At 42.7% G+C, this 15586-nt stretch overlaps 1 protein-coding gene across 2 annotated transcripts in view; it reads left to right on the top strand.

The window, feature by feature from the left end:
* Nucleotides 1–4303: 4303 nt before the first annotated feature.
* The window catches only part of LOC112569322, a 44034-nt gene continuing 32751 nt past the window's right edge, over nucleotides 4304–15586 (top strand). Inside the window, exons 1-2 of one of the 2 annotated variants that reach the window (XM_025247097.1) lie at nucleotides 4304–5896; nucleotides 8417–8987. In XM_025247097.1, coding sequence (XP_025102882.1) covers nucleotides 5565–5896; nucleotides 8417–8987 — 903 coding nt within the window. In that variant the 5' untranslated portion in view covers nucleotides 4304–5564. The remainder of the gene's footprint in view (nucleotides 5897–8416; nucleotides 8988–15586) is intronic. The other variant, XM_025247105.1, reaches the window with a different exon arrangement.

A 15586-nucleotide genomic window follows, 5' to 3' on the forward strand; every position in this document is an offset into this window, starting at 1 on the left:
CCCGATAATGTATCTCAAATTACACCCTGATTTTTTTACTCTTGATGCAACTGCTCTGCCACTCATCCCCGTGAGGGTCAGAATTGACAGAAATATAGTCTGCGGCCTCACCTCTCTGTCGCCATTGCAACACGTGCTACCACTCGGAGTCTGACTACCAACAGGTCCCTGGAGTGAATTAGTGCTTACTGTGACTACTCCGTACTTTCTGCCGATGTTTGTTAGTCTCCCAGTCCTCTCCTCTGCCGAGCCGCCGACAGGCTTCATGAGCAGAGTTGCCCGTCTTTATGTCTGTTGATGTGTCTCTAGCCACTAGCTTGCCAATATGTTTTAGTCTGTGTCAGAAAGTGTTTGAATTATTCTGAAATATTTGTTAAGTTCATTGAGTCTACTGTACAGTGAAGAAACGCGCCTATAAATGTGCATATTATTATTAGTTAAGCAAAGCTCAGTGCTTTCATTTTCAAGGTATAATATACACCAACAAATACGCCATGTACAGCAAGAGGTCAAAGTCAACAGGTCATATGCCTAAATAACACATGTTGGCTGAGGCCTTTACACCAAAAACGCATCCACATACAATCCCTGACTGTTTGTACATGTTGATGTTGATGTTGATGGACGTGTATCTCGAGAACAAATGGTGGATTCACCCGGTGGGAGAAATAGGCTTTACTTAATATTGCACCCAACTAATCCTTTAAACCACGTGACTAGTAAGTCAAGCATGCGGATGTTAAAACGCAACGCTGATAATTATAGGGACGAAATTAACGATAATGAACACTCATTTGGTGGCGCAGAGTCTGTTTTTTGTAAATGACTCACAAACATCTTCCCTCCCTTTCAGGAGTTGTTCATTTAGTGATTTTAGTTTCGTACTCACTTCTGTCACGCATGCGCACATAGTCTTTTGGTTAATGTTTAATTAACTATTGTTTGTTCATTGATTCCGCTTTGTGTCTTCCGTGTTTATCTTTTATTACTTGTCTTCTTCCGTCCTTTGTATGCTGTGCATGCTGTGTAAGGCGTGCGCGTGATTATGTAAATCACACAAGTTAATCCACTGGTGCTATCACTCACTATATTTAGAAACCAATTCCATCTGAGTGTTGAAGAGCACATCGTGTCCTGTTTTTTTTTTTTTCTTTTACAGAGGATTGCATCTTTCCTCTTCAAATGCAGACGATGCTATTTTTAGACATACTCTCCTTTCGTAACTTCCTGTTTTCTGGACAAATCTAGTTGTGTGATCAAGAAAAAACATTAATATAATACTTATCGTGCTTCTTCATCATAAAATACCACAAGTAATATGTTTTTGTGATACTTTATGCTCTATTTGCAGCGATTTTCGTTGAACGCTCGAGTTTTCCTTTAATGGGATATGACAGGCTTTGACTGACATCAGAAAACAGTGGCACTAATGAGGTGAACAACTGAAAGCACGCTCGCACAAGCCCACAAGCAAACAAACAAATCAATAAAAAATAATAAAAAAAATAATAATAATTATTATTATTATTATTAATGTGTGACCTATTAATTATAAGCGAAGGACAGGCTATTTTACCGCTATTTACTATGTATTAGACGTTTTCTTTCCGCTCTCGTGTAAATTCGGATAAAATGCAAAGCATTGTAGATTCATAAGCAAGATGTTGACAAAATGAATTATTTATATACATAATATGCAAAGTAGCTTTATGTCAGGTACATACACAGTAGTATTTAAAAATCACTTTTCCTTATCTAGACATGTACACTTTATCACAAGTCTAGGTCATAAAATAAAACGATTTGAGGTAGAATGGTATGGGTTATACACGTATCACACTATTTCTTAATCCTCTAAAAGATAGTTATCGTGTGGAATATTTTGACCTTGCTGGGGTAGGATGATAACAAACGATTTAAGTTCTTCTCACAGTATTTTACTGCCATGAATAACATTTCGCGAGGGAGACGTACCGTCAGAGACCAAACCGTCGCAATCAAGAACATTTCATCTTATAAGAAAGACAGAAAAAATCAAATCTGTGGAACATTAAAATGTAAAAATAATATTTTAAAATATCTTTGACAGGCGATAGATTAGAAGAGCACGCAAAGAACTGGAGCAGCATTATCTGTTAGTTGACAAGATGGCTCCATGCCTTGAGTGACATACAAGATTGTCATGTAATGAGTGATTCTTACTTCACAGTATTCAATGTCACACATGATCAGAATACAGGCATCCACAGAAGCCATTGCACAATGTGGTAGCACCAATGTATACGTGTTTACATTTATCTGAATAAATCTCTCTGCTGCGCATTTCACGACACTGAATATTTCATATTCTGATAAAGGTCGCGTTCTCCATCGGATGCTGCTTTCAGTGATGCGAGTTTCAGCTGATGGAGGGCAACTTCAACTCAGCAAGTTATTTTCATAAAAGGTATTGAAGAAATCTGTAGTCATAGGAGCATTAGTCTATTCCAGTGTAATGGAAAAAATAATGTTTTACAATTGCATTCAAAGAAAACAAAAGTGAAACACAACACACAAATATCGCATCGTGAAGACAAAGGCAGATGATAATGGTGGTGTGTAGTTGTGACTTTTGTAGTTGTGTCATCTCTCTCGATATATATATATCTATTTGTACTTTATTTAATACCGCGATGTTATGTTGGGATCTTGCTGATTTATCTGAAATCCTGACATGAGTTGTCAGCCGCATGCTGTTGAGTTTACTTTCAGCACGATCTTCCATTACCTTGTACTTTAATTTTTGTGTTTTGAGTTTTTAGGCATCTGCCATCGGAAAAACAGATAAAGCTAACTTTTCTCCTGTATTTTTTAAGTTTACCGTTTATAATAGTTTATAACACTCAGTGTTCTTTTTCGCTTACCTCTTTACCTTCCTCTCTCTCGGCAGCTGAGTGGCTGACAGTCTGGGCCGCCACTTCCGCTTTAACCATCGACAGGTGTGTACTGCGCATGTGCCGAATATCTGACGACATACCTTCATTGCACGGACGTGAATCTCTGGACAGCTGGGTGTCTGCCGACACCAACTATTAACCTCTGTTGTCGGCTGTCAGGTCTCGACGAATCATTTGCAACCTATAATACCCGGAAGTCAACAACAGATTTGTAATAAATTTGTTACTTAGTCGCTTTATATTTCTTTCTTTCTTTTTTTTTTTTTTTTTGCAGAAGTTCTCGACCTCATCTTCGCACGACTTAGAGCAAATAAACAGATTATTAAGCTTGAACTTTTAAGCCTCCATCAACACGAGAGCTCCCATTGTCTGCTCATCTTGATGTTGGTAGTTAAGCCAGAAGCGAATTTGTGCTTTGGGTTTGTTCTAGAAGCCAAGGCGGGGAACATTCGGGGAACATTCATATAGGTCCTGTGCTCATTCGTCTTCACTATGTACAGTCAGAAGCGACCGCTGTTCCTTTTTAAAGGTCCATCTTAGCCGGATGAACATTCTCGAGCAATCAGTTTGGTGGTCAAGTTTAACCGACGATCATAAAGTCTGTCGAATATATTTGGCATAGATTAAAAGAAGGTCACATTTGAAATCACCTGTTCCACGAAGTGTATCTGATTAGAAAGGCAATTAATGCCGTTTCAAAGTTCAAATTAGCAGACTGTGGAAGATATAGTCCAATGATTTAATTTCTCTGAAGTAATGCATTACTGTTTGTATATGCTTGCACATTCAGTTCTCAAATCACGTTTCGCGGCAATGTCCAGCAAGGTCAAAGGACTAAACTTGACATTTTCAGTACAATAGTGAAATTTAGAAGCTTGCAAAACTTTTCATCTTCCAAAACCACGAAGTCCTGTTCTGCTCGTTCACACACAGGCGAGAAAAGCTGTATGTACACAAGCTTACTTTTGCTTTAAACAACCGATTAGAACGCCACCAAGTGAACACAAAAAGAAGCAATTGTTTTTAGGTGTTTTAGTGGGAGAAGGGACTGAGTGTGCGGTCACATGATACTGTCACGTGACACTGAATAATCTGTATGTTGTCCCCACTCCTCTCTGAAGTGCTGCTGTAATATCTGGTGCGCCCTCTATGAGTGTTACATCCGGTTTCTCTGGCAGCAAGAATAAAAACAAACGGTGTGGAACGGCAGCTGTCAAGTCGCAGTCCACTGATGTCGCCACACGTCACGGGACTGAGTGTTGAGGCGGAGGTGTAGGAGCTTGAGTGTAGAGGCAGGTCTGGCATATTCGTGATATCAGAAGCAGCAAGAGACTCGTAGGCACCACATAAACGCGATCACAATGTGAGTGGTTCATCAACAAGAAGGATTAAAATAAATTCTCTTGAAACAAGATTAGGCAAAACCATCGCATGCTGACTTTTGGACTCTCAGAAAGAAGAGATAAAGAAAATCGATGGAGGGAGGAAATAATCATCGATTTTAACCAAAACACTTCAGGAAACTGACAGGAGTCGTCCTTGACTTGTCCACCAAGGGTTGCTGGCCTTATCTACCCTTTCTGACTTTATGAGACAAGAAGGATAGGAGCTTTTGCCACCCCACTATGTAGGAATTTAAGACAGTGCAGCTGAGAAGTACTGTAGTTCTCTCATAGCTTTTGGTCTATTTAATTGGAAATTTGGTCTCTGCTAGTTACTCAAAGTTCAAACATGTTGCTACTTGTCGCACTGCTGTACCCGAGTTTCTTGTTACCATGTCTGAACAGTGTTAACGGAGAGGGAGCAGCAGCTAGAACCGTCTACATGGAGGAAAGTTGGATGAAAACAACAAATAAAATTGCGACTTACTCTAGCGAAAAAGAAAGGTTCCTGGCCACACCAGGGACTAAGGAGTTACTCAGGGCTCAAAACGAATCACCAGCTAAAGGTAATGTACTAGGGTACATGGAGAAACCCTACCAGGTAACATCCTGGCCGGCCGTCAAGCAGAACGTCCACACCTTGTTCACAAACGACTTCAAGGACGTCTTGCCACCGACATCTCGGTCGCCCAGTGAAGCATTGTGGGAGTACACACAGGTCAAAGATGGCCAGTCTCCTGAACAGAATGAAGCCCGAATCTGCAAGGAGAGAGCCAGGGAATTAGAAACAGCACAGGAATTTCTTCTTGAAAATCTTTCCATGCAGTTCCCACCCTACGTGCTCCATTTATGGCACGTGTTGTGCTGACGTGTCCAGGAAGACCATGCCCCGCTGGCGCTGGACAGGATGCGCAGGAAAGACGTTTTACGCCATAGTGAGGTGCCCCGAGTCGTGGACAGACAACGAGACGAAAGAGAAATGCGAGACTGGACAGGGAGCCTACACTGTAGAGGAACCAGTCACTGACCTGCGCACGCACGTGACGTACCGGAACAAGTTTTGTGCTCGATGTCACGAGGTTGGTGCGTACGAGTCATGGCCGCTGAAGTGGTGTGCAGTCACTTTCAGTCGGTCTATCGAGCTCTTACGGAGGAGGAGTTTGTCGACATGGCGTCCAAAAGCCTTCTGTCTGCAACATGAAGCGGGTTCCTCCTGCTGCTTTGTCTCCACCGACATGTCCCTCACATGAATGGCTGTCTGCAGTCGGGTCATGCAACAGGACAGGACGATGGGCGGCAGAAGATTACGACATCAATATCGAAGACAACTGTGTCAACGGTTGCAGGGGATTCCCCTTTCGAGTGCAACTCTGCGGAGTCGTTTATGAGAACGCGTTCTGCGCAATGTGCAGCGGGGAAGATGCTCAGACCTGTGATCGTCCTTCCGGCGGTTGGGGGCCTTTTAGCCCCCGCTTTTTCAGGACCGCACCACTATCCCTGCTGCTGGGACTGGCTGGCAGAAGTCCTCATCCTACCCGGTCACACAGCTGCTTCACTGCGCAGGTCCACGTCACGGGAGTAAGTTGAATCCTTGATCTCTCAGTGGTTTTTTTTTTAAATAATGGATTTATTTTTGCTATATTGTTCCGACCACCATGGAACCTTGGAACAGAAATCATGTTGAAGCGTTAGCTTGATACATACATGAAGTTAAAGTTGCTGTCTTAACTTTTATCTACAAATGCATGATTTTCTTTAAACTTTCCTACATGCGAACGGTTTATGTCAGCTGTTATGTGTTTAGTGTTGGGAAGAGATTTGCATATAAACTCAGGTAAGAGTGCTAACAGCTAATATTTAAGTGTGATGTTGACAGTGTCCTTGGGAATGTAAGGTGTGTGAGTGTACTTGTATGTGTTTGAGAATGTTTGTGTAGCAACACTTTAGCATGTTGATAAACAATAACCTCGATGTCTTTCCTTCTATTCCTGTCTGTTTTCTTCATTTTCGAACTGCAGAAAGAAGGGGCACCTGTTTCTCATTCACATTAACCCTTCAGAAGCGATCAAATGAGAACAATTTTTGTAAGTAGTCATGTCATTGGTCATCGAGCAGGACGAGGAGACTAGCGCTCTAAACACAAAAACAACCAGTAACATTTCCAGACCATAAAGGAAGGGATGGTATCATCCATATGTCACTGTCGCAGTCTGTCCTCTGTCACAAGATAAAAATCACAATGACCTTCTCACACAGCAATCTACTCTGACACAAGTGTATGTCCTCTTCACCTGACTTCTCCAGTTTGTCATTCCTGTCTTTGGGTGCCACTAGTCTGCAGAGGTTTCCCTGTCACTAAAAATTTTCGCATGACAGTGAAGTTCAGATGTCCATCAACTTGTTTGAAAGATTTTTTTTACCCGATACGAGTTCCCAAACACAGTTATTTAAACAAGTTACACAGGGAGACAAAGAAATACAATGGAGGAGAGAAGGCCTTCCCATTAGGTCTCTGCTCCGCACTAACCACACCTTGTTAAACAGTCATTTCAGCGGAGCAAAGTTGTTAAATTCTAATTATTCCATCTGTTCCTCAGCGCAGTCATCGATCATCAGTTTCTAGAGAAATAAACGACGTTTGTATCCTGGGCTTTGCTTAAATATAAACTTGACTTAATTGAGTCTTTAAAAGAAAGAATCAACAAAAGTGTTGGAGACGATGAGCTGAGTTTAACGGACAAAAACCCGCGAGCTGCTGCTGGGTATGTTTGTGCGTGCGTGCGTGTATGCGCGTGTGTGTGCGTATCACGTGCAATGAATTTTTAAAAAGACAGATTTTCTAATTGTGTGCAAACACTTCAATTTTTATCAGAATGTTTGGTTGTTAAGAATGCTTGAAGATAGTTGCAAGCTTCGTATTGAAAAAAGAAACTGCTTAATTATTTCTTCACATAAGCGCGCGCGCACGCACACAGACACACACACAGACACACACAAACACACAATCTTCTCTCTTACACACAGGCAAGCACATAAAAAAAATTCACTAACTCACGTGCGCGCGCACGCACACACTCCAAATGAACATATTATTGTTTACTAGCATATATACGAATGTCTGGACCAAAAACGAAATTTGTGCTCAGTAGAAAATGTCTGCAGCCAAAAATGTTTAGGATTTCTAGTAAACATCGTAATTTTATGAGATAAATACCACACAGAAGGCGTCATTTGAAATAATAGTATACTGTGCCGGCACCCCTTTCCTCCCCTCCCCCGAAGACGCAGACACACCCACCCACACGCACACATGATATATTCTCTGCCGAGGATTGGGCTGAGGTGACTGTAAATCGCAAGCAAGCCATGTTAGGTGGCAGCAAGTGAGAAAGTTGTAGTCACCAGCATCTTGTTAGCTGCTCGCAGTAAATTATTTCAGCAGCCACTAAATACTAAATAAAAATACCGATGGCGCTTATCATTAAACCAAGTTTTCCTGTCATTGTTGTCGCCACTAATTTCTGCTTATCGACCTGCTCGAATTTTGTTACAACTGACGAGGTGGTTAAAGACAGTTGCGTCCTGACGACTCCCCCCGTACACGTGACTTCGTCATTACAGGATGAGTCTTTAATGTTTGGGGGCATGTGGATGTCGCGACCCACTTCTAAGGGTGCGTCTCGCACGACTGAGTTGCCCTCGACGAGCAACGTGTCGGCAGGTTGGGCTGTGACGTCACACACAGTTGCACGCTTACCTGAGTGAGTACTGTCCTCAGATCTGTCGGTACAACAGCGCCATGACACAGATGGCGGGGATGGTTTCCCCGACTGACTGGATGGTAAATGGAGGACCTGCTGACAAGGAGTGTACAGCAATGAGTTGTTTCCCTGCCGTTGTGAAGGCGCTTGTAACGTTTCGTCGGAACGTCACTGCTCCGAGCTCCTTCCTCAGTTACCTCCCATAGACACTAGTCGAATCGGATGTGTCTTGGAACAGTTCCTGGCTATTGTCATGTGTCCACGTGACTGGACAGGTGGTGAGACGGTGAAGAAGAGCTGTGAAGGGATATGACGAACTGGTCCATGACTTTTCCAGTGACCGACCTGAAACCAGGAGAACCTTCAGGAACAAGGACTGCGCCGCGTGTCACAACGCCAGCTCGCTGGTGACGTGGAGACGAGCGGTGACGTGTAAAGTATTCCAGCACGTGTACACCGCGAGGTCAGAAGATGACCTCCTCCGTCTGGCGTCAACAGGGAGTCAGACCACGTGCGATGTCCACTACACCCCACCCAAAGGTGAGAGTCTTTTGGAATGTACAGGTACACTTTGGTATTTTTCTAACATCATGGCTACGTGCAACACAACAGGCTTGTGGTCGGACTACGACAGCGATGTTGAAGAGGGTTGCCTGAAATTCCTCAGTATTTACGTTTGTATCAGGGGTCGCGAGGGTAGAGTGTATCAAAACATTTTCTGTGCTGTGTGCAATGGCGATAAGCCGCTAGTTACAGATTGTATACAGTGGACACTACCGAGCTTCGCTGCTGTCCTCTCCAACCGTCTGCCGCCTCTGACGCTGCTTCTGGGTCTGGCATCGCCACCACCTCAGGGAGGAGCGCGACAGTCTGTGGAGTGTGCCAGCCACCAGTGGCAGACATCGGAAGTGAGTCACATGCTTTGTTCTCTTGTTTAGAGCAAAATGCCTTAAACACTGTGAATTAAACACTGATTGTTAAACTATTCTCATTACTGCAGGTGCTTATCGGATAAAAAGAAATCACTGGACTTCTTTTACAGTTACTAGCCGCGGAAGATTCTGCACACGAGATTTATCTGTACACAGGACTATATGTACATAGGGTCATCTGTATATAGGTTTATACAGGATGATCCGTTCACGAAGTTTATATGTACACTCAAACACACAGACTCCTCATTCACACAGTTGGCTGTCGGAGACAACTCTCGATGATTAGGTCTTTTCTCGTGTTATCGCTTGTTTATCACAGAGTACACAAAGGTCACTAGTTGAGAGCCACTTTCCTATCCCCCCCAGAACCTCCCGACAACTAACATAACACTAACCTAACCTGCTGTTACCTGTTTACACAGACGTAGCGGGTTGCGTCAGTAGTAAAGACAAGTTTATGGAGCTGCGGAGTCTTGTAATAAGTAGGTTATAATGTTCCTGTGTTTTCTCGCCAATCGCGAGACTTCTGGTCTCGGGGAACTGGACACTTGGGTTGTGTCATACCTCTTGACACAATCACAAGGAGAGTGGTGTCCCTTTGCCTAACTGGCTACAGGCTGAGTGCTTTCCCTTACTTTCATATTTGTCCGTTGATCTGCGTGAAGTTTTGTCTAGTGTTCATCAGTTCTCTGTACGATATTTGCTACGGTTTTGTATGGAATTCTGTGTCTGCGCCACTTTTCGTCGTTTCCTGGGCCGTTCTATTTCTACTGTCACATCAGCGCCATCTTGTCATTACTTAGAGTTGAGATCTGCACATGTTGTGCAAGTGTTGTGTTGATGGAACGATATTTCTATCTGCCAAAGTTGGGCCACTGCACCGAAGATTGTAAGATGAGATTCCATACAAATGTCATAATAACTTTCAGATATTTGTGGATGCAGAACTTCAGACTTATCAACGACTGCTAGTCCAGTGTGTCTGTTGGTATCTAACCTTCCATTGTTTTCCTTTTATCATCACTGGTCAGAGCAGAGAGTTGTCTGAATGATGCGCGTGCCACGTGCACAAATTACATGTTACTGGGTAACGTTACCTACAACGTTCACAAGTCCACCCCTGGACAAATGAAGCAAAGTATAGACAGACAAAGTGATACAAGCTACACGACTACTCATATAAACATGATACAAACGGCTCACATAAAACGGGTACAAGTGCTTTCAATGTTTCAGTGTTATAACCACCATCCATTCTCACAGATGTCAGCATTTGCTCTTACAGTTGTTACTGTTTAATAACATTCTTCCTTCGCCTCATTCTCTCATCGTTGCTAGCCCTGCTTGTGATGAGGTGAGTAGCCTGAAGCTGATGACGCGCCGATGACTCTCCACTCGTAGCGCCCCCGTCCGACTGTCTGTCGTCACTTCCCCTCTCGGTCCGCCATCCACGTCAGAGAGCGACGACTGGCTACCTCACTGCGAAATGGAACTGAGAAACATCCGATATGTCACACATTACATTATTAATGATCGCGCAATCGCTTTGTGTGCCATTACGATAATTGTTGTCCCTGGTGGGCAGGACCCGACTGTTCAATGAATTTGATTTACTTACGCATCAAACGGACTACTGGCAGGCCGAACCACGTGAACCCATTGTTTATCAGCGAATGTAAACAAGAAATACGGATAGCAATTAGGTACTTCCATCTGATGGGAATTGCCTGGCCTGAGGGGACGTAATCAATTAGAAGGTTCAAGAGAAATAGAGGGCGCTGTCGATAGTAAAGGCTGCACGAGGACTATGGAGAGGTGAAGGATGGAAGGGGCGAGAAGGGAAAGGGATTAGGGAGGGTGTGGGAGGGGAGTCGTTGCTCTATTACCTCAAATATTGTTGACTATTGATGATGTTGTTTAAAGGTTGTTGACTGTTGCTGGTGTTGTTTACTGCTGCTGGTGCACTCTTTTGCTATTGAGGTCCAAGGCATTCCGAGTCCTCAGTAGTGGTGTACTCTGCTGGTTGTCTGCTCCCTTAAGTTTTTATACTCTACACTTCTATTTAGCTCTAGGTACTTCATTTGCTTCTACTGTTCAGTGGATGAAGGACATTTGATATGCATTTCTTTTTACCTTTTAATATTGTTTTTTTTCCTAATAAATATGACATTGGTATGGTTTGCAACCATCTTTACATATATCTTTGGTATATTTCCTGCGTAACTCGGTTTTAAAAAAGACAGTTCAGTCAGTTCAAATGCAAGTAACCCTGCATTTATTCTCACACAGTATGAATAGCAATCCATTCTCATGTAGTGCTCACAGTGCACCAAATCTCAACTACTGTAAATGAAGCATCTAGTCTTCGATGGTGCAAACAGAATACACAGACGTACTCTTCTCTTCCGAGAATGGCGACTTCTCCTGTAATCCTTGATGTCAAATACTCTCCCTCCTTCAGGTGCTACTGTCAACAACCCAGGAAGCTCCAGGGCTTCAAAAGAAGAATAAAGAACCTTCAGTGCTCTTACCAAAGAGTCTGGGACGGAAAAGGATGACCTAAAGAATTGACGCAGTAACTAGTCATAACCCAAAGGAAAAAAAGAAACTGCCAGAACTACAGAACCATAGGACTTACCCAATGATCTGTCAAAGTCCAATATTATCATTCAGATTTCTCTATAAAGTATTTGTTTATAGAACTAAGTTTTATTTACATTTAAAATGACATAAAAGTCGCTATAACCACGACAACGAGGAAACACATCGGATCCCGTCTTTACCATCCTGCGGGGCTCTGAAGCTAATCTTTCATTTCCAGGTGCTAGTACTCCACATACGACTCGCCCACATGATGACCGAGTCATCCAGTCTGATGAATAACGCTGCTGAAGAATAATCTGTTGATCTTTTCATTGCGTCCGCTTTGTTTTTTCACCATCAGCTATTAAACAAACATGCTGAAGGTAGCGGAGAGGGCTGTTCACAAACAGCACCAACACCCACAACCTGCGTTGAAAATCGATGAAAATCAAGATTTCTTCACCTCCAGTGAAAGCAATTACCTAGAACATAGTAAACCTTGGTCTTTAATTGATATTGTCAGCTCAGAAATTACAGAGACCGTACTTGCGGACACCGGTAAAATTTTAGCTCAAATTATAACTTATAGCATGTTTAAAAAAATTCCGAAACAAGAAAAATGTCTGGAGCATAAAATCTTAGATTATTATTCTACATAATATTATAGGGTGTTTGATTCCCCGCCTTGTTCATCATAGAGAAAACAAAACTAAAGGGAAAATAAACATAATTTTCCACACGATTTCTGGCTACATAGTCGAGTGTAAATATTCAGGTGCTGAGCAGGAATTAAAACACTCTGTCAATTATGTCTCACTGTAAGTCTCTTGGGGTAGATGCCTGTGGAAAAAGCCAAAAATAACCGCGCTCACACACACACACACACACAAACAAACAAAATTTGTGTAGATGATCCTATCTTGAGAAACCTATCATCAGTCGACTAAGAAATTATTTCGAGATAATTTTCTAGACAGACTATTATAGCTCTAATTTTTATGTTTGGCGTAAGATAAGTGAATCAAGAATCAATTTCAATATTTTTTACGTTGTAGGAAATTTTCCCGTTTGCTATATATTCTCTGGGAGAGAGCCACCTGCCGACACTTCTTCCGGTGTTTTCAACAGCGATCAGACTTGAAGATGCTCGGGGTGTCCTTTACTATGAGGCTTTGCACTTCACGGGTCTCCGGTCTGTTAGTCCTCGTCTGTCTGTCTGTGTGGTGTTTGGTGGTCAATGGCGACTGTAGTCTGGGGTCATCTAGTTGCAATGGCACTTCTTTGCTGACAAATCGAGCTTCTGACGTCAGTGAGGGGACAGCCGTTACCACAGGTGTAGCCAGACAAGGGATGCTGACGACCTTTACTAAGATTTCTGTGGAACTTGAGGAAAATGTTGAAAATTACACGTGGAAGGAACCTTCTCCATCACAGGAAGAGTATTTAGACGCTTACTGTGACCAGATTTACGACAGTCCAGATGTCAGTGACATGTTACTGTGGGAGGGGCTTTCTTACTTGCCCGTGAAGACTCGAACCATGCGTATTCCAAAGTGTAAACTTTTGAGATGCTTCCCTTGCCATTGTGATGGCGTTTGTAATTCCTTGTCTGATCGGTGCTGCACGGAAAGTCTCTTCCAATTAACTCCCATATATCGTTGGGGATGCGTCGTGAAGAAGCTTCTAGTTATTGTTAGTTGTCCAGACTCCTGGGTATCAGATGATGTCAAGAAGAACTGTGAAGAAGACGTGAGCGACTTGTCCATGACTCGCCTCGTGACCGACGTGAAAACCAAGAGAACCTTCAGGAACAAGGACTGCGCCGCGTGTCACCGGGCCACCTCACTGGTGACATGGACACGAGAGGTGACGTGTCAAGTATTCCAGTTCGTGTCCACGGCGAGGTCAGAAGCTGACTTCCTTCGTCAGGCCTCGGCAGGTAGTCAGACTACGTGTGATGTTCTGTACACACCACCGGAAGATGCGAGTTTTGTTAGATGTGGAGATTCAGCAAGTTATTTATCAAAAGTGATCTCTACCTGTAACACAACAGGCAGGTGGAGGCCTACGACAGGGACGTTGAAGACGATTGTCTGAAGCTATCCGACATTTACCGTGTCACGATTCCAGAGAGCAGGTTGCAGCAAAACGTGTTCTGTGCTGTTTGTAATGGCGACCAACCACGTGCGATGGACTGCGATTATATGGGGGGAAGAAACCCAGGACTTCCGCCATTATCTCTGTTGTTCGGGCTGTCCTCTGACACCATGCGTGACACGACGTTGTCTACGTCAGGGTGTGCCAGAGGCCGGGAGACGGACTTCAGCGTGAGTCACGTGACTTTGTCACTATCTCATTAAATTGCGCGGTAGGAGTGGCTTTGATTTAAATAGGAAAACAATAGTAATGACACAGCATTGAAGTAAACACACAAAATCCCACTCGCTCTAACAAACAAACCAATCCAAAAAATAACAATAATTATATCTTGCTTATTAGTTGACTTTAAACGGAGGCCTAGGCTTTTACACCGCGACATAGTGTTCTCAACATTTTCCTGTTTTTCTGTGCAGTCAGAGAAAATGCAAATCGTTGGAGATGCATTAGCTAGAGGTTGGCAACACGATTTTTATATCTGTACATGTATATATATATCTAATGCAACGAAGCTTTATGTCAGGCACATACAAAGTGCTACACAAGAGAACTGACAACAAGTATGTTCACTTCCCGTTAAAAAGTACATGTCTGTGCGCTTACGCTCGCACGCACACACGCTCACACACAAGCAGAGCATAACAGATCCCATACTATCCATGATGAGGTCATCAGAACAACTTCACACAATATACATCTGTACGTAGAGGAGGCTCTAGGCCTACACTGGCCAAAATCACCAGCAGAATATAATGGGGAGGGGTAAAGCCGCTACCACAGGGGGGACTGTCAGCTCTCGCACCACCAAGTGCAATTCCCCCTTACCGCCTCCCACTACAGCCAGCGCTGCGCCAACAAATAAAATGCGATTTTTGTTTAATCCACTGTGCCAAAGTACGGCTTATTTTATTACTGAATATTTAGAGTGATACTAGGAGAAATATTAATAATATAGCTTGGATCGTAGAAAAGAGATACGTAAACGGTTACAATACAATCACTTTGATCTATACACAAAATAGATAAAACATTTTAAATATTTAATCACAAAAGCACTATAGATAAAAAGAAACAAATGTCGTAATACTTCGTTTATAATTACAAGTAGTAAATGAAAGTAAAAACTTAACAAAGCATAAAAGAAATAAAAAGGCAACACGAAATAAAAGAAACTTACAGATGATGATGATGATAATAATAATAATTTTCACAATGCCTACAATGTTAACACCAAAAAGTAAATAATAGCAGATAATGTGACGTAGTCACGTGACTAGAGAAACGTTGAATGGCAGCGATGTTAGAGACATACTGACCTCGAAGGTTATGTCCGTGACTACCTTCAGGTGACTACCTGGTGCTTACATTACGGCCGTCATATTAGTTAAGGTGCGAGACATACAAACAACGGTTGCTCTTTTCGATAGGTTTTTTCTTTCGACTTTCTAAGCCAAATAACTTTCATATGCAACGAAAAATCAAGAGTAATATCTTGTTAACCTCTTCCACTACTTCTTTATATGCTTCTGTTATTATTTTCCACAAATCGCGGATAAACATAAACATAAACATGCTAAAAGAGCGCGCATGAGGTTGTCCGTTATGAGTTTGCCGCGAGACAATTAACATGTTTTTGATAATGATCAAATATACAACAACAAATAACAGGAGCACCCTGTCAAAGCGCACAGGCAGTATTTTGGTTTTTAAAAGGTTGTTGACTGTCAGCGTGTTTACAAGACATGTCTAGCTTACATCCGACAAGAGACAGGCCGCGAGTTAGTCGTGCACAGAAGGTTTGGACTGTGTATGTAACCACGCGTTGTATTGCG

Source organism: Pomacea canaliculata, linkage group LG1, assembly GCF_003073045.1.
Source record: "Pomacea canaliculata isolate SZHN2017 linkage group LG1, ASM307304v1, whole genome shotgun sequence".
NCBI classification, from domain to species: Eukaryota; Metazoa; Mollusca; class Gastropoda; order Architaenioglossa; family Ampullariidae; genus Pomacea; species Pomacea canaliculata.